General features: G+C 51.2%; 1 protein-coding gene across 1 annotated transcript in view; it reads left to right on the top strand.

Moving 5' to 3' along the window:
- The first annotated feature begins 4,155 nt into the window (after positions 1–4,155).
- Positions 4,156–18,490, top strand: part of TP53I13 (tumor protein p53 inducible protein 13) — a 32,250-nt gene continuing 17,915 nt past the window's right edge. Inside the window, exons 1-2 of the mRNA XM_075333176.1 lie at positions 4,156–4,290; positions 11,861–11,935. Coding sequence (XP_075189291.1) covers positions 4,210–4,290; positions 11,861–11,935 — 156 coding nt within the window. The 5' untranslated portion in view covers positions 4,156–4,209. The remainder of the gene's footprint in view (positions 4,291–11,860; positions 11,936–18,490) is intronic.

Below are 18,490 nucleotides of genomic sequence, written 5' to 3'. Positions count from 1 at the left end.
GTGTTGTAATATTGTGTAATACAAATGTATAAAAAAAAGTTTTATTACTTACATGTTCCCTATGTAAATGATCAAAGGCTCTAGTCCCCTGGGTGTCTCATCGCCCCATGGGCGTTTGCATGCTTTCCGTGGTTGACACGCCCCTGTGGGCGTGATATCATGGATTTTCATGAGCGATGTTACCGTCAGCTCCTTGAGATCCTGCGCGTACTTGTCATTCCTTCAGCCTTGTTATGCGGGTGCATGCTCAGAAGACTCCTGCGGTTCTAACCATGCGCAGTGCGCGTCTGAAGCCGGCAAGCAAGCACCTGGATAACAAGGCTGCGGGAATGGCAAGTACGTGCAGGATCTCAAGGAGCTGACGGTAACATCACTCATGTAAATCCATGGTATCACGCCCACAGGGGTGTGATACCACGGAAAGGATGCAAATGCCCACGGGGCGATGTGACGCCCAGGGATCTAGGCTCTCTGATCATTTACATAGGGAACATGTAAGTGATAAAACGTATTATTATACATTCATATTACAACACAGGGATGGGTAGGAAGGGGTTTCTAGGCCACACATCACCCTGGTTGTAGGTCAGATCGCATATGGGACCTGACAGGTTCCCTTTAAGCAAGATCACAAGACATTTTCTTTACTGAATCTGGAGTGCCCTCTACTGGAAGAAAAGCTGTACTAAATTACTAGACATTCATATTGTCTCTCCAGGAAAGGAGACAAACTCATTCATAAGAACTTGAGCATTTGGGTGTGCTCACATTGACGTATTTAAAATTGCCAATATTCTCAGCCCAAAAAAGTTGGCTAGTTTCTTGCATTTTTTTCCTCACCTAGCATCCGTATGTCGGGAGAGTTCTATGCGGGCGTGCTTTTTCTAGGTGAGAAAAAAAAATCACTCGCATAGCACTTGCCTGTCATACGGGTGCCAGGTGGGGAAAAAAAACACAAGACACTCACCAACTTTTTTTGGCTGCGAATATTCGCAATTTTATATACACTAATGTGAATGCAACCTAACGAGGAATTTTAACCTTTCTTTTCATGTAGATTTTCCCCATTAGACAACACAACAGTGTGTAATTATTATTATTATTTTATTTTTTTTTTTTTTTTAGAACTCTCCATTGTTCAGTTTCTCTGTTATCCCCCCCCAAAAAATCTGAAAAAATTAAAAACTTTGTTATCAGCTGAGGGATGTTCCTCATATGTACTCGGTCCCTGCCCAGTCAGTGCTGATAGTACCTGATTATTTTAGGGACACACCCAGTTGTCAATTAATTAATACATTTCTAATACGGTAGAAATAAGAGTTGAATGTTACAATGGAGATTTCTGAGATAAGAAGCTCCAGAATCATTGTTATTTTACGAGGAACACAAGTCAGGATCGGTCACAGGTTTCGTCCACCTTCTCAAATTGACAAATACTCAATGTTTCAGTAATGAAGTTAATATAATATCACTTATTGGGTCTCTCCCACGACTATGGTCACCTCGGTCTCAAAATCATAAAAACATTGTACATGGTAAATAAAACATATGAAAAATCCTCCTGAATATTTCATCTGATGCATTTGATCTTACAGCTAAAGTAATTCATAAACTCCTTTATGGAAGAAATAACCAGCTAAAATATCCATAAACCACAGTAAGCAGTGTAATAACAAAAACCAAAAGAGGGTTTTGCAATTGTGACTACATTCAGGGGTCTGTAGAGTAAATCCCTTCCGGACCCAACAAGATTAAGAGAAAGGAAAAAAAAAAACAGTTGAGCAATTAGTATTTGGGAGAAATATACATTTTGTCCACCCATATCCTGTCCACCACCATTAACTTGAGAACGGCGGCAGCTATAGGCATGGAAGTAGTGTCTAGGTATAGTAAAGTATACACGCACTACGCAATGAAACCACCTATAGCACCACCCGGTGGAAAATAACGGAGTTAGCATTTTTATTTCGAAAACAGAACGAGATAGAGAAAAAAAGTGAATTACAAAGTTGTAGGGCATCGTCAATTCAATACGAATCGACACCCTGTATACAGAAATGCAATGATTAGAACATGTAAAACTCACAAGGCAAGTCATTGGGTATGGTGGCTGTGTGGAGTGGCCTCCATGCTCACCTGACCTGACCCCATTGGACTTCTTTCTGTGAGGTCACATCAAACAGCAGGTGTATGCGACCCCTCCACCAACATTGCAGGACCTACGACGAGGTATCACAGATGCTTGTGCAAACGTGTCACCTACCATATTGCACAACGTGCAGCAAGATACAGTATGCTGTCCAGAGTCCAGATGTGCATTGCAGCTGATGGTGGCCACTTTGAGCATCAAAGGTAAATGAGCGCCATATACGTGACCAGCATTCAATGTTTGGGGGGGGGGGGGGGGGGGGGGGTGGTCATGGGTTTCATATCATAGCATTTCTGTATGCAAGGTGTCGATTCGTATTTAATTGATGATGCCCTACAATTTTTTTAATTCACTTTTTTTATCTCTATCTCGTTCCATTTTCAAGATAAAAATGCTAACTCCGTTGTTTTCCACCAGGTGGCGCTATAGGTAGTTTCATTGTGTAGCGCACGGCTACTTTACTATACCTAGACACCACTTCTATGCCTATAGCTGCCGCCGTTTTCAAGTTAATGGCGGTGGACAGGATATGGGTGGACGCACTGTATAAAAGAAGACCTGGCAGCAGATAAAACCTGTTCACTTTTGCTCTTATTTTATTCCAGTTTTTGTATTCTATTTATTTTTAAATCCACATGTGGCTCTGCGCTGACGTCCTGCTCAAATGTTCGAAGTTAGGCTGAGGCCACATAGGGATTTGTGCGACTCCTCAGATGACACTCAGCACACGCTCGCAGTATAGCAGGAGCTGAGTGTCATGCGAGGGTCATGTGACTGTGGTCCAATCGGACCACAGCTGCGGGGGGGAGGGCCGGCGCTACAGAGGGAGAGCCGGGGCTGCGGATGGGAAGAAGGGATTAATCTCTCTATCTCCTCCGTTACCGGCCGATGTGATTCTTGCACTGCACTCGTGTTACACCGGTATAATGCGAGTGCTGTGTGATGTTTCTCTCACTCCCATAGACTTGAATGGGTATGAGTGAAACAAGATTGAATTACACCCGCAGCATGCTGCGACTGTTTTCTCGGTCCGATTAGGGCAGAGAAAACAATTGCTCATGGGAGCGGGCCCATAGACTAATATTGGTCCGAGTGAAATGCGATTTTTATTTCTGTCGCAGTCCACTTCCTCCGTTTTACTCGCCGTGTGTGAAGAAACCTAGGGTGAAGGAAGCTGCCACTAATTGGTCATGGGGCCCGGGTGTCATAACAATGTCAAGTGGCCCCTGCACCTGAGGTTTTAGACATCGCTGGAACCGGGGCCACACCAAAGAGAAGTATAGGCTTATTATTTTTCTCGGGTGAAGAAGCAGAAGAGAAGGGTTTGTCTAAGTAGCAGACAACCCCTTTAACAACTGCACTACAGCTACCACCTGACTATCTCTTCTAAACTCTTCCCTCCAGAAAACACACACACCACTTGTTAGTTCCTGTATATTCAAACCAGCAGATGGCGGCGTTCACTTGCAGATGCTGTGAGATGTTGGCTGGATGCGCTTTTGTTCAGAGCCTCACATCCTCTGCAGCTCCTTTATTATTTCCAATAAGTTGCACAAACATTTTAAGACATTTCACACAGTTTTATGTTGAAAATCGCATGCACTAAACATTCATCAAATTTACCAGAATTAACCACTGTGATAAACTAATGCATTTACCACTGATGCATTAACCACTGTGATGAACCACTGTCTCGTCCTAGTTTGCACTGGCTAATATGCCCCATGCATTCCATGCACACTTGCTAATGGCATCGCCACGCTGCATTTTTTGGCAGAACTATAGTTAGTAATCATTAGTGTCCACCAGGTGGCGCTCTCCCCGCAGACTTTCCCAGAACGCACCGGCAAAAAAAAATCCACCAGCGATAACGGACGTTGTAAATAGAAGTGACCGGGGGAGGGTGTGTCATCCTTTCATGGGTGCAACCAGGAATGACCAATAGAATGTGGCTCTTTGCGCTTCTCTCTCCTGATTGGCGGAGACGCGCAGTAGTTGGAGGTAAGTGACGCGGCTGAGATGTGCGGCCGAGTCTCCAGGATGTAGTGCGGCTGTGCGGGATGTGGTGGCTGAGCGCGGTGTCCGCTCTGCTCCTGACCCGGGCACCTCCGGCAGCCGGCGCGGCGTGTGCGGGGGAGCAGGTGAGTGCTGAGTGGAGTCCGGCCCTGAGCTGCGGCTCTGCTGCCTCCTGTGGAGCAAAGGGGAAGTGTTCACCAGGAAAGTGCATAAATAACAATTCCCCAACTCCCTGATTACCGTGCGCCTCCGCTGTTTTATGTAACCAGATATTATGGAACTGCCATTCATGCAATTCCCTGCTGTATACTTTAATACTGGAGATTCGAGCACCATAAAGGGGATCTCTGACCATAGCGAATTCTCCTAAGCTGCGCCCCATCAAATCCTCCACTGGCAGAGCAGATACTCCAGGGTGTAGTGATGAGCGCACTACCAGGCTGGGGGCTCGTAATGCGCAGGCGGACGCTTTGATAGGCTCGAGGATAATGGAAGATCTTCTGGGGAAATGCTCAAATTTCCCATTGACTTCTATTCTACCCGGAGTACGAGTGGAGCCCGTCCCGGCGTCCGACAGCAGGTTACGAGTACTGCGTATAGCAATGCTCGCTCGTCACTACGTGTAATAATACAGAAGGCTTATTTATTTTTTAAATCTGCACATCAAATGTGCACGGCGCTTATTTGGGCCCCGATTCATCAATAATGGCATTTTGTATGGCAGTTTAGATCCGGGGCGGGCAATTAATTTTCCTGAGTGGCAATATGAGGGACGCTGACTAGTGTGGAGGCCAAGCCAATAGCCTGAAATTAATCCTACTCAATATTAACATTAACTATTATTTTTTTTTTTATATTTATATTGTATCACTTAATATTGAGCAGAATCAAATGTGCTGACATCCAGCTTTATACAGCGGGAGCGCCCCCCCCCCGTAGCCCGTCTGTATACAGCGGGAGCGCCCCCCCCCCCTAGCCCGTCTGTATACAGCGGGAGCGCCCCCCCCCCCCCCGTAGCCCGTCTGTATACAGCGGGAGCGCCCCCCCCCCGTAGCCCGTCTGTATACAGCGGGAGCCGCGCCCCCCCCCCCCGTAGCCCGTCTGTATACAGCGGGAGCCGCGCCCCCCCCGTAGCCCGTCTGTATACAGCGGGAGCCGCGCCCCCCCCCCGTAGCCCGTCTGTATACAGCGGGAGCCGCGCCCCCCCCCGTAGCCCGTCTGTATACAGCGGGAGCCGCGCCCCCCCCCGTAGCCCGTCTGTATACAGCGGGAGCCGCGCCCCCCCCGTAGCCCGTCTGTATACAGCGGGAGCCGCGCCCCCCCCGTAGCCCGTCTGTATACAGCGGGAGCCCGCGCCCCCCCGTAGCCCGTCTGTATACAGCGGGAGCCGCGCCCCCCCCGTAGCCCGTCTGTATACAGCGGGAGCCGCGCCCCCCCCCCCCGTAGCCCGTCTGTATACAGCAGGAGCCGCGCCCCCCCCCCGTAGCCCGTCTGTATACAGCGGGAGCCGCGCCCCCCCCCCGTAGCCCGTCTGTATACAGCGGGAGCCGCGCCCCCCCCCCCGTAGCCCGTCTGTATACAGCGGGAGCCGCGCCCCCCCCCCCCCGTAGCCCGTCTGTATACAGCGGGAGCCGCGCCCCCCCCCCCGTAGCCCGTCTGTATACAGCGGGAGCCGCGCCCCCCCCCGTAGCCCGTCTGTATACAGCGGGAGCCGCGCCCCCCCCGTAGCCCGTCTGTATACAGCGGGAGCCGCGCCCCCCCCCGTAGCCCGTCTGTATACAGCGGGAGCCGCGCCCCCCCCCGTAGCCCGTCTGTATACAGCGGGAGCCGCGCCCCCCCCCGTAGCCCGTCTGTATACAGCGGGAGCCGCGCCCCCCCCCGTAGCCCGTCTGTATACAGCGGGAGCCGCGCCCCCCCCGTAGCCCGTCTGTATACAGCGGGAGCCGCGCCCCCCCCCGTAGCCCGTCTGTATACAGCGGGAGCCGCGCCCCCCCCGTAGCCCGTCTGTATACAGCGGGAGCCGCGCCCCCCCCCGTAGCCCGTCTGTATACAGCGGGAGCCGCGCCCCCCCCCGTAGCCCGTCTGTATACAGCGGGAGCCGCGCCCCCCCCGTAGCCCGTCTGTATACAGCGGGAGCCGCGCCCCCCCCGTAGCCCGTCTGTATACAGCGGGCGCCGCGCCCCCCCCGTAGCCCGTCTGTATACAGCGGGCGCCGCGCCCCCCCCGTAGCCCGTCTGTATACAGCGGGAGCCGCGCCCCCCCCCGTAGCCCGTCTGTATACAGCGGGAGCCGCGCCCCCCCCCGTAGCCCGTCTGTATACAGCGGGAGCCGCGCCCCCCCCCGTAGCCCGTCTGTATACAGCGGGAGCCGCGCCCCCCCCCGTAGCCCGTCTGTATACAGCGGGAGCCGCGCCCCCCCCCGTAGCCCGTCTGTATACAGCGGGAGCCGCGCCCCCCCCGTAGCCCGTCTGTATACAGCGGGAGCCGCGCCCCCCCCCGTAGCCCGTCTGTATACAGCGGGAGCCGCGCCCCCCCCCGTAGCCCGTCTGTATACAGCGGGAGCCGCGCCCCCCCCGTAGCCCGTCTGTATACAGCGGGAGCCGCGCCCCCCCCCGTAGCCCGTCTGTATACAGCGGGAGCCGCGCCCCCCCCGTAGCCCGTCTGTATACAGCGGGAGCCGCGCCCCCCCCCGTAGCCCGTCTGTATACAGCGGGAGCCGCGCCCCCCCCCGTAGCCCGTCTGTATACAGCGGGAGCCGCGCCCCCCCCCGTAGCCCGTCTGTATACAGCGGGAGCCGCGCCCCCCCCCGTAGCCCGTCTGTATACAGCGGGAGCCGCGCCCCCCCCGTAGCCCGTCTGTATACAGCGGGAGCCGCGCCCCCCCCCGTAGCCCGTCTGTATACAGCGGGAGCCGCGCCCCCCCCGTAGCCCGTCTGTATACAGCGGGAGCCGCGCCCCCCCCGTAGCCCGTCTGTATACAGCGGGAGCCGCGCCCCCCCCGTAGCCCGTCTGTATACAGCGGGAGCCGCGCCCCCCCCCCGTAGCCCGTCTGTATACAGCGGGAGCCGCGCCCCCCCCGTAGCCCGTCTGTATACAGCGGGAGCCGCGCCCCCCCCCGTAGCCCGTCTGTATACAGCGGGAGCCGCGCCCCCCCCGTAGCCCGTCTGTATACAGCGGGAGCCGCGCCCCCCCCCGTAGCCCGTCTGTATACAGCGGGAGCCGCGCCCCCCCCCGTAGCCCGTCTGTATACAGCGGGAGCCGCGCCCCCCCCGTAGCCCGTCTGTATACAGCGGGAGCCGCGCCCCCCCCGTAGCCCGTCTGTATACAGCGGGAGCCGCGCCCCCCCCCGTAGCCCGTCTGTATACAGCGGGAGCCGCGCCCCCCCCCGTAGCCCGTCTGTATACAGCGGGAGCCGCGCCCCCCCCGTAGCCCGTCTGTATACAGCGGGAGCCGCGCCCCCCCCCGTAGCCCGTCTGTATACAGCGGGAGCCGCCGCCCCCCCCCGTAGCCCGTCTGTATACAGCGGGAGCCGCGCCCCCCCCCCGTAGCCCGTCTGTATACAGCGGGAGCCGCGCCCCCCCCCCGTAGCCCGTCTGTATACAGCGGGAGCCGCGCCCCCCCCCGTAGCCCGTCTGTATACAGCGGGAGCCGCGCCCCCCCCCGTAGCCCGTCTGTATACAGCGGGAGCCGCGCCCCCCCCCCGTAGCCCGTCTGTATACAGCGGGAGCCGCGCCCCCCCCCGTAGCCCGTCTGTATACAGCGGGAGCCGCGCCCCCCCCCCGTAGCCCGTCTGTATACAGCGGGAGCCGCGCCCCCCCCCGTAGCCCGTCTGTATACAGCGGGAGCCGCGCCCCCCCCCCCGTAGCCCGTCTGTATACAGCGGGAGCCGCGCCCCCCCCCGTAGCCCGTCTGTATACAGCGGGAGCCGCGCCCCCCCCCCCGTAGCCCGTCTGTATACAGCGGGAGCCGCGCCCCCCCCCGTAGCCCGTCTGTATACAGCGGGAGCCGCGCCCCCCCCCGTAGCCCGTCTGTATACAGCGGGAGCCGCGCCCCCCCCCCGTAGCCCGTCTGTATACAGCGGGAGCCGCGCCCCCCCCCCGTAGCCCGTCTGTATACAGCGGGAGCCGCGCCCCCCCCCCGTAGCCCGTCTGTATACAGCGGGAGCCGCGCCCCCCCCCGTAGCCCGTCTGTATACAGCGGGAGCCGCGCCCCCCCCCCGTAGCCCGTCTGTATACAGCGGGAGCCGCGCCCCCCCCCGTAGCCCGTCTGTATACAGCGGGAGCCGCGCCCCCCCCCCGTAGCCCGTCTGTATACAGCGGGAGCCGCGCCCCCCCCCGTAGCCCGTCTGTATACAGCGGGAGCCGCGCCCCCCCCCGTAGCCCGTCTGTATACAGCGGGAGCCGCGCCCCCCCCCGTAGCCCGTCTGTATACAGCGGGAGCCGCGCCCCCCCCCGTAGCCCGTCTGTATACAGCGGGAGCCGCGCCCCCCCCCGTAGCCCGTCTGTATACAGCGGGAGCCGCGCCCCCCCCCGTAGCCCGTCTGTATACAGCGGGAGCCGCGCCCCCCCCCGTAGCCCGTCTGTATACAGCGGGAGCCGCGCCCCCCCCCGTAGCCCGTCTGTATACAGCGGGAGCCGCGCCCCCCCCGTAGCCCGTCTGTATACAGCGGGAGCCGCGCCCCCCCCGTAGCCCGTCTGTATACAGCGGGTGTAGGCTTTAATATTTTTATGGTGGTGCACATGGGAAATGAGAAGAGGTTGTCCTACTAGTAGACAACCCCTTTAAGTGTAGCATTTGGTGGATATGGTCGTTTGGCCAGTATATTTCCCTCCATAAAGCCCCATAGATCCTGTCTACATTCATAGAGTGAGACGCTGCGGCCGGTCACAGTCCATACATTCATAGAGTGAGACGCTGCGGCCGGTCACAGTCCATACACCCTACTCTGAACGTAGGTTACATTTGTTATTCAAAATCTGTTTTCCCTACTTGATTATACAGATTAATTTACATTCAGATGACACTGGCAGTTTAGGGAAGGAAACCATTTGGTGCACAGTTCTTGTATGTGTGTGCCCGTCTGAGGAGCCCATACAGGTTTATAGCCATCAGCCTCTCGCTCATTTCTGTCCAAACTCTCCCATCTTTGGCCAAGTGTGAGAATGAATGAAGCGAATAACCGGACTTCTCTGACACCGGTTTATCTCCTCCGAGAAGAATGAATTGAACTGCCTGATTCTTTTCTTCCCCAACATGTGAAGTGAATGGAGAGTCCAATCATCACCAAAAACATTAGCTGGTCAGCACGTCTGGTTAAAATCGGTGGGTTTGGTTGACCATTGTCTATGACTGTGACGTATACTGGGCTGAGCGCAAGAATCCATGCTCCTGGAAATGGGCCACTGACATTTCACCTTTTTGCTTGGATTCTTTTGCGCTCTATGGAATTTCCTTTAAAGGGATTTCCACCTTTCGGGCAATTGTTCTTAGTTTTATTTTCGCTGTGTTGCCATGATGAGGTTTTGGTGAGTTTATTCCTGCATATCTTTTGCTGCATAAAAAACGCAGCGTCTTTACAGTTCCAGCAAAGTGGATGGAATTAACGCTATGTGCCCACGTTGCGTTCTGTCCCTGTAGAAATTTCTGCAGCGACTTGAACAGCACATGTGCGCTTCAAATCGCTGCAGAAACACTGCGTACTGAAAAGCCGATTTCATGCGCTCTGGATGCAGCCCCTCCCATAGACAGAGCAGGGGCTGCATCCAAAGCGCATGAAAGAAGTGACATGTCACGTCTTAGAATGCAGCACTTCGGCAGTAGCTGAAGCGCTGCGTTCTAATACGCCACGTGGGCATGAATTAGGCACAATCTTCATAGACGCAGGACGCATGCATGAAAATACGCTACGTGGGCACAGAGCCTTATAGAAAACTCCTTCCTACTGAGCTTCTTTTTTACTCAGTGTAAACTGACCTCCGTCACATCGCTGGAATCAGGGTCTCTGTCTCTACTTTATGCTGCTCTCAGATGGGGGAGCAAAAACCTGGTGACAGATTCCCTTTAAAGGAGTAATCTGGTTCCGCTCACTTCCGCATCAGGAGCGGAGCAGGGCAGGTGACTTCTATCTATAGATATCTTCTGTATTGTGCGCCCAAGTGGTGGGTATGACACCTGTGCTATTCATTGGAACATGTAAGGGGCACAATAGCTGGCACCCGAACCACCGAGCCAGCAGATACCTGTAAAGATGATGTCTCTGGCCTCCTAATGTGGAGTGAAAGGCAATAGATTACACTGTTAAATATCAGATTTTTAGGTGCCGTGTCTCATGCACTGTGTCCCTCCGTTCCTATAAGCTTTGTTCAGTGTTTTTGCAGCGTCTTCTGTAGCCAAAACCCTTTCTCTTGATAGTAGAAACACTGCAGCTGTTTGCAGTGGGATTTTTTTTGCTGCTGATTACATGAAGGAGTGTGTACAGTACCTTTTAATAACCAAAAATATTCCTTTTTGTTCTCTATGGATAAAAAATGCTGGGAAGAATTGACATGCTGCAGATTTTAAAGTGAACCTGTCAGATGCAATATGCACCAAGAGCCACAAGCAGTTCTGGGTGTGTATTAGTGATCCCTGCCTAACCGTACCTGTATCTAGTAGCATAAATAAACAGATTTTTAGAAAAAGTATTTCTAAGATCATATATTATATGCTAATGAGGACAGGGACTAGTCCCAAGGGCGTTTTTTTTTTCCCCTTAGCTAGTTGGCCCATATAGCATGGTAGTACTCCCACAGGGGCATGCTAAAAAGCCAATGAATGCGCAGCGGCGTGCACATACCTCATTGTTAATGGCGGCCGGTGGAGGATGGATGCTCTCTGTGCATGATCCGGAGTGCCCGGGACTTCTGATCATGTTCACTAAACTGATGCCAGGTGTACGCTTCCCGGCTTCAGTGAGGTACAGTGCACATGATCGAAAGTGCTGAGGACTCCGGATCATGCCCAGAGTGCATCCATCCTCCACCGGCCGCCATCAAGAGGGAGGTATGTGCACGGCGCTGCGTATTTATTAGCATGTTAGTACACCCACAGGGACATGTTAACATGCTATGTGGGCTTACTAGCTAACAGAACAAACGCCGTCGGGACTAGTCCCTGGCCCCATTAGCATATAATATACGATCCTTAGAAATACTCTTTATCTATGTAAGTGTATACAGGGGCCATTAGGCAGGGATTAGCAATATGCACCCAGAACTATTCGTGGTTCTGGATGCACATTGCACCTGACAGCTTCCCTTTAAAAAATGCTGCAGTTCCCAAATTCAGTCAAGAAAAGTGTGTGAGCGTTCTGAAATCTGTGTTTGTGGATACTGTAAAATGCAGTTACTTTTCTGCAGAAAAAAATGAAGCAAAAAAAAAGCCAAAAAAATGCCACGTGTGAACAAAGCCTTATACATGGCATTGTTTCTTTTTCCATTGTCTTTGGAAACCTGACTCCTGCAAAGTTTCCATGATCCAGCTGCTTAGTCATGGAGCGCCGCTGCTGTGTTCATTTCCACAGACGTCCGCACTCTGAGCCACATGGATGGTTCTTGGTCATGGAAATGATTGTGATTGACAGATGTTCCGGCTCACATTGTAATCAGGGTCCTCCCGTGTCACCAGTCTGTTCTCACAAATGTACTGTACTCTTCTAGCCTGATATACAGCTGGACCTGCCGGAGGAGGAGCTGTATACCTGCACTGAGGATTACTTGCCTCCGCCCCGCCAGGTGAGAACCATCTGCACTTTATTCTTTTGCATTGTCACAGTATGTATCTGTTCCTAAGCGCAAACACTACCTCTTTACCTGTTGGGTTTTTTTGTTTATTAGATCAACCTTTCTTTTTGTGCCTTTTCTTCCCAAGTGTATTTTGTGTGTGTTTTTTCTTTTTTTTATTGTCTTTTTTAGTTTTTAATTTCGCAATTATGGGGGCAGTTTAGGACTTTCAGATGTTTTTCGCCCGATTCAACATTTGCAGCTTTGGAAAAAAAAAATAGCAAAACTTGTCGCCAGGGCTGTGGAGTCGGAGTCGTGGAGTCGGAGTCGGAGTCGGAGCTCATTTTGGTGGAGTCGGAGTCGGTATAAAATGCACCGACTCCGACTCCTAAAATATATAATAAATTGGGGACAGGAGTGCAATGCAGAATGTGCTGAATATTTTACTAAATAACAACATTTAGTATAATGCTTATATTTAAGTGAAAAATTTATTGTAGTACAATGTGAACATCAGACATTTAATTGTTTTTATGATACAATAATCAAGATATTTGGATAGAACATAAAATATTTATTGGAATACAACTTTAGAACACAAAAAAACTAATAAATTGTAAATATGTAATATATATATATATATATATATATATATATATATATATATATATATATATATATATATATATATATATATATATATATATATATATACAGTGTATATACACACACACAAGATATATATGTAATCTACTGTATATTACATAGTGTATTACATATTTACAATTTATTACAGTTTTTTGTGTTCTAAAGTTGTATTCCAATAAATATATTTTATGTTCTATCCAAATATCTTGATTATTGTATCATAAAAATTATTAAATGTCTGATGTTCACATACACATTCATGTACTACAATAAATTTTTCACCTAACTATAAGCAATATATGTAGGAGCCGGAGCCGGAGCCGGAGTCGGAGTCGGAGCCGGAGTCGGTGCAAGAGAATTTGAGGAGTCGGAGTCGGAGTCGAAGGTTTGGCTTACCGACTCCACAGCCCTGCTTGTCGCAAATGTTCTTCAGTTCTACCCCAAGAGTTTGGTTTTTTTTTGTTTTTTTTTTTGTGGTGCACAATGGCTTAATACAATAATAGTTTTCTGATTTTGGGCAAAATTCATCAACCACATTTGCTGTTTTGAAAGAATGTAGAGCACAAGATGGCCATGAATACCACAAGACAAAAAAGGGACTTATTTATATAAAAAAAAAAGTTGCAAATGAAGAATTTGTCCCATAAACGTTAATAGGATTCCTACGAAATTTACTATTCACTATTTTAATGATTTGTCTGATGAAACCAATATACCTGAAGGAATTTTAAGGCCAGTGCTCCTGTGACATTTGGCCTCAGAACACGAACTCTTATTTCCTTATGGAGTCTTGATGATCCGTCATCCGTGGCTTTCCTTTCCATGTGGTAACATTGAGGCCACGTCACTTATTTTTCTATGATTTGCAGGTGTCTCCATGTAGCTCCCTCTGACAGCCATTTCTGGGTATCACTGGGCAGGTCACCAGTTTGCTCTCAGCCGTACTCAGAATTCTTCTAAAGGCTGCTTTACACGAGTCGATCTATTGTGCGATGCATCGTTGGGGTCACGGATTTTGTGACGCACTTCCGTCATTCGTAACGACATCTCCTCATGTGACAGCTCCTTGCGAGTTCAACCGATGCCTAATCGTTTGAAATTCGGCCATCGTGTACTCATCGTTTAATTCCATAAAATCGGTCAGTTTAGTCTTAATGAACGACACATCGCAAAGTGTGACACCGTGTAATCGGCCATCCTCGTAGTTGTTTGGGACGTCATTAAACGTTCAGGGCGTATTTGTGGTTTTAATTATTCACGCCTAATCTAATCTGATTGGTTGTAGCAGATGCGTTTTGATTGGTTATTACTGTTATAAAAGACGGCGCTGTAGTCATGATGTGTGAACATTCATCCCTGGCGTCATGCACAGTGTTTTATAGTGCATTTCTCCTAATTTTTCTTACGTTAGTTTGTTCGCTGGATTTTCCGACCTCACTCCTTGTATACCTTTTTTGTGGTAAGTTGTTATATGCCAATCTTTCCTTTTTGGATCTACATCTACATTTGGCATCATTATAATGTTTGTGCTTTATATATTTTAAGGTATCAGGATGTTCAGCAATGTCGAAACTGACATTTTATCTGTGGGTCTCCTTATGACCGAGATATTGCAGGAGGAGGAGGAAATAGACCAAAATACACGTATGAATCCTCGCCCCAAAAGATTATGGTCACGTCAATGGCTGCTTCGAAGGGATGAGATATCCCACGTGCGTCTAGTGCATGATTTACAGGAACGCAATCCGCATGATTATCGCAACTATCTACGTATGTCGGAAGAATCTTTCTCATTAGTCCTGACGCGTATCAGCCCATACATAAAGCGCAGAGATACTTTAATGCGTAAGGCTGTTCCTGCGGAAGAAAGGTTGCTGGTGACTTTGCGCTATCTTGCCACAGGCCGTAGCCTCACTGATTTACAATATTCTGCCGGTATTTCCAGATCCCTATTAAGTTCCTTAATTCCGGAGACTTGTCAGGCAATAATACATGCGTTAGCAGATTTCATGCCTTTCCCTAAGACAACTTCAGAATGGTCTGATATAGCTCATAATTTTGCGACGAGGTGGCAATTTCCCTGCTGTGGTGGTGCGATTGATGGCAAGCACATAAGAATAATTAAACCCCCAAATAGTGGTTCTTTTTTTTATAACTATAAAGGTTTCTTTAGTATAATTTTATTTGCAGTTGTTAATGCAAATTATGAATATTTAACAGTGGATGTAGGAATAAATGGCCGTGTTTCCGATGGTGGCGTTTTAGAACAAACTGATTTTGGAAAGCGTTTATTTAGTTCCTTTTTATATACAGTGCGTATTCCTTGTATTTTTTTCTTGATAAGATTTACATCCACAAGCTCATTAGGGAAATGGTTTTTATAGATAGTAATCAGATCCGCATAAGCGGCTTGTTTGATGCGTTTGTTACTATATTCAGGCGATTTAATTTTCCAAAGACAGGTTAAAGTGCGATATTTTTCAATGAAATCACGCAAAAATAATTCGTTTTGATGAGCCGTCATCTGTGAATGAATATGAGAACATTTTATTTCTTTTTCGCTCCTAATTGGGAGACCCAGACAATTGGGTGTATAGCTATTGCCTCCGGAGGCCACACAAAGTATTACACTTAAAAGTGTAAGGCCCCTCCCCTTCTGGCTATACACCCCCAGTGGGATCACTGGCTCACCAGTTTTGTGCTTTGTGCGAAGGAGGCAACACATCCACGCATAGCTCCACTGTTTAGTCAGCAGCAGCTGCTGACTATGTCGGATGGAAGAAAAGAGGGCCCATACGAGGGCCCCCAGCATGCTCCCTTCTCACCCCACTTCATGTCGGAGGTGTTTGTTAAGGTTGAGGTACCCATTGCGGGTACGGAGGCTGGAGCCCACATGCTGCTTCCTTCCCCATCCCTTTTTACAGGGCTCTGGGTGAAGTGGGATTCTATCGGTCTCCAGGCACTGAGGCCGTGCTCCATCCACAGCCCCTGGTATCTGCTGGACATGGAGCGGAGTATCTTCAGGGACATGGCCCTGCTACATGGAGGTACTCTGTGTCCCTGTGGGGACCGCGCAGACACACGGCAGCACTGCTGGGTGTGTTAGTGCGCCAGGGACAGCGGCGCTGTCCGCACTAGTGCCATCGCACACCACAGCGTTGCTGGGTGTGTTAGTGTATTGGGTGACTACCGCGCTAACCGCCGCTGCCGTTTTTATTTAAGGCGCCGCTGGGATTTGTGGTGCGCCGGGGACTTCCGCGCCGGCCAGCACTGATATGCCGGCCGCGCTTATTAACTCGAGTCCCCGGCTTCTGGGCCTAGTCTCCCTTCGTTACCGCCCACAGGCCTGACAGTCAGGGTAGGGGCGTGACGCTGCATAGCACAGCAGCGCTGAGAGCTGGAGTATGTTTTGCATACTCCACCCCTCTCACTGTGTGCACTGTGAAACCGGATTCCCGCACTTTCTCAGGCACGCCCACGGCTTCCTTCTCTACACAGGACGCCGGCAGCCATTAGTGTCAGTTTCTGTACGATACAGAGACAAGTGTGGAAGACCCTGGCATTCTGATAGTCACACAATCGCTGCAACAGGCGTTAAGCAGCACCTGTGGTGCTAACCCCACTAGTGCAGAAGTGCACTTATAGATATGCTTGTACTATATACATTGCACTGTTTGGTCGCACGTTGTATATACCCTCCTGGATTGTGCGGAGGAGTTATCAGCATATTCTCTGTGTAAAACAAAGGTGCAGAACCACATGTTTTTCTATGCAGCCGGTACAGCATGTACGGCTATACGGCCGGCAGGTTACATAGACCCCCATTGTATCCAACTCAGCCGGAGTCTCTGCTAATGGCCAGAGGATGAGGACGGTGTCTGCAGTATTTACTGACAGATTTTCTGAGACTATGGCTATGATACTAGAAGCCTAGCAGTCCGGACATGTCTCTCACAACATGGGCACTGTTGAATCATTGATCCATGGCCCCCCTCAGTGTGAACAACTAACAGCTCCGGGAATGTCACACGCATCCCAGAGTCACGGCTCTGCACAGACGTCAGTCCCAGACAGCCTAAGCGGGCTCACTATGAGCGGCCCTCGGTTTCATCAGGGTCCTAGCAGAAGGACTCTCTGTGTAATGAGGCGGAAGTAGCGGCTCAGGATTCTGATCCTGAGACCGCTCTCAATCTGGATACACCTAATGGTGACGCCATAGTGAATAATCTTATAGCGTCCATCAATAGAATGTTGGTTATTTCTCACCCAGCTCCTCCAGTGGAGGAGTCAGCTTCACGTATTTTTCTGGACCACTCTGCCTTCAGAGAGGCAGTCCAGGAACACCACACTTATCCAGATATGCGCTTCTCCAAACGGCTTAGGATACACGTTATCCCTGCCCCCTGACGTGGTCAAGGACTGGACCCAGTGTCCCAAGCGGCATCCTCCAATCTCCAGGCTTGTAGCTAGATCCATAGTTGCAGTGGGAGATGGAGCTGCACTTAAAGATGCCACTGACAGACAGATGGATCTCTGGTCTAAATCCATCTATGAGGCTGTCGGCGCACCGTTGGCTCCAGCATTCTCACCCTTGGGGCACTCCAAGCTATTTCAGCTTGTCTTACACAGATTGACACGGTTACACGTACATCTGTGCCGCAGGTGGCATCCTTAACCTCTCAAATGTCTGCATTTGTTTCTTACGCGATTCAGGTTGCCCTAGACTCTGCGAACCGTGCGGCAGTAGCCTCCGCTACTCCGTGTTTTTAAGCAGAGCCTGGTCTGCTCGTTAAGTGAATGGAAGGCAGATTCTGCTTCCAAAAAAGGGTGCTTAACCAGTTGCCTTTTTCTGCTGACCGACTGTTTGGTGAGCGTTTGGATGTAACCATTAAACAGTCCAGGGGTAAGGATTCATCCTTTCCTCAGCCCGGACACAACAAACCCCAACAGAGCAGGAGGCAGTCGGGGTTTCGGTCTTTTCGAGGCTCGGGCAGGTCCCATTTTTCCTCGTCCAATGTGGACTCAAAAGGATCAGAGGAGCTCAGATTCTTGGCGGGCTCAGTCACGCCCAAAAAAGAGACAGTCTGAAAACCCGCTTCCAAGGCGGCTTCCTCATGACTTGCGGCCTCCTCTCTCCGCATCCTCGGTCGGTAGCAGGCTCTCCCGCCTTGGCGATATTTAGCTGCCATAGGTCAATGACCGTTGGGTGTGAGACATTCTGTCTCACGGGTACAGGATAGAGCTCACTTCTCGTCCTCCAACTCGATTCTTCAGAACTTCTCCACCTCCCGGCCGAGCCGCTGCTCTTCTGCAAACAGGGTGCACTCTATAGGCAGAAAGAGTGATGACCCCCGTTCCTCTTCAGGAACAAGGTCACGGTTTTTACCCCAAATTATTTGCGGTGCCTATAAGAACGGGCCGTTCCGTCCCGTTCTGGATCTAAAACTGCTCAGCAAGCTCGTGGACACCAGGCGGTTCCGGATGGAATCCCTCCGCCATGTCATCGCCTCAATGTCCCAAGGAGATTTCCTAGCATCATTAGGCATCAAGGATGCTTATCCACACGTGCCGATTGATCCAGAGCACTAGCGTTTCTACGCTTCGTTATAGGAGACGAACACCTTCTGTTCGTAGCTCTACCTTCCGGCTAGCGACAGTCCCACTGGTCTTCGCCAAGGTCAGGGCAGCAGTAGTCACAGTCCTGCACTCTCAGGGTCACTCTGTGATCCCATATTTAGACGATCTACTTGTCAAGGCACTCTCTTAGGAAACATGCCGACACTGCCCGAACGTTGCGCTGGAGACTCTCTAGAGTTTTGGGTGGATCATCAACTTTTTAAAGTCAGATCCGACCCCGACCCTATCGCTAACATATCTAGGCATGGAGTTTCATACTCTCTCAGCGATAGTGAAGCTTCC

Source organism: Anomaloglossus baeobatrachus, chromosome 2, assembly GCF_048569485.1.
Source record: "Anomaloglossus baeobatrachus isolate aAnoBae1 chromosome 2, aAnoBae1.hap1, whole genome shotgun sequence".
NCBI lineage: Eukaryota > Metazoa > Chordata > Amphibia > Anura > Aromobatidae > Anomaloglossus > Anomaloglossus baeobatrachus.
The sequence above is the reverse complement of the archived record's forward strand: the minus strand, read 5'-3'. Positions and strand labels throughout refer to the sequence as shown.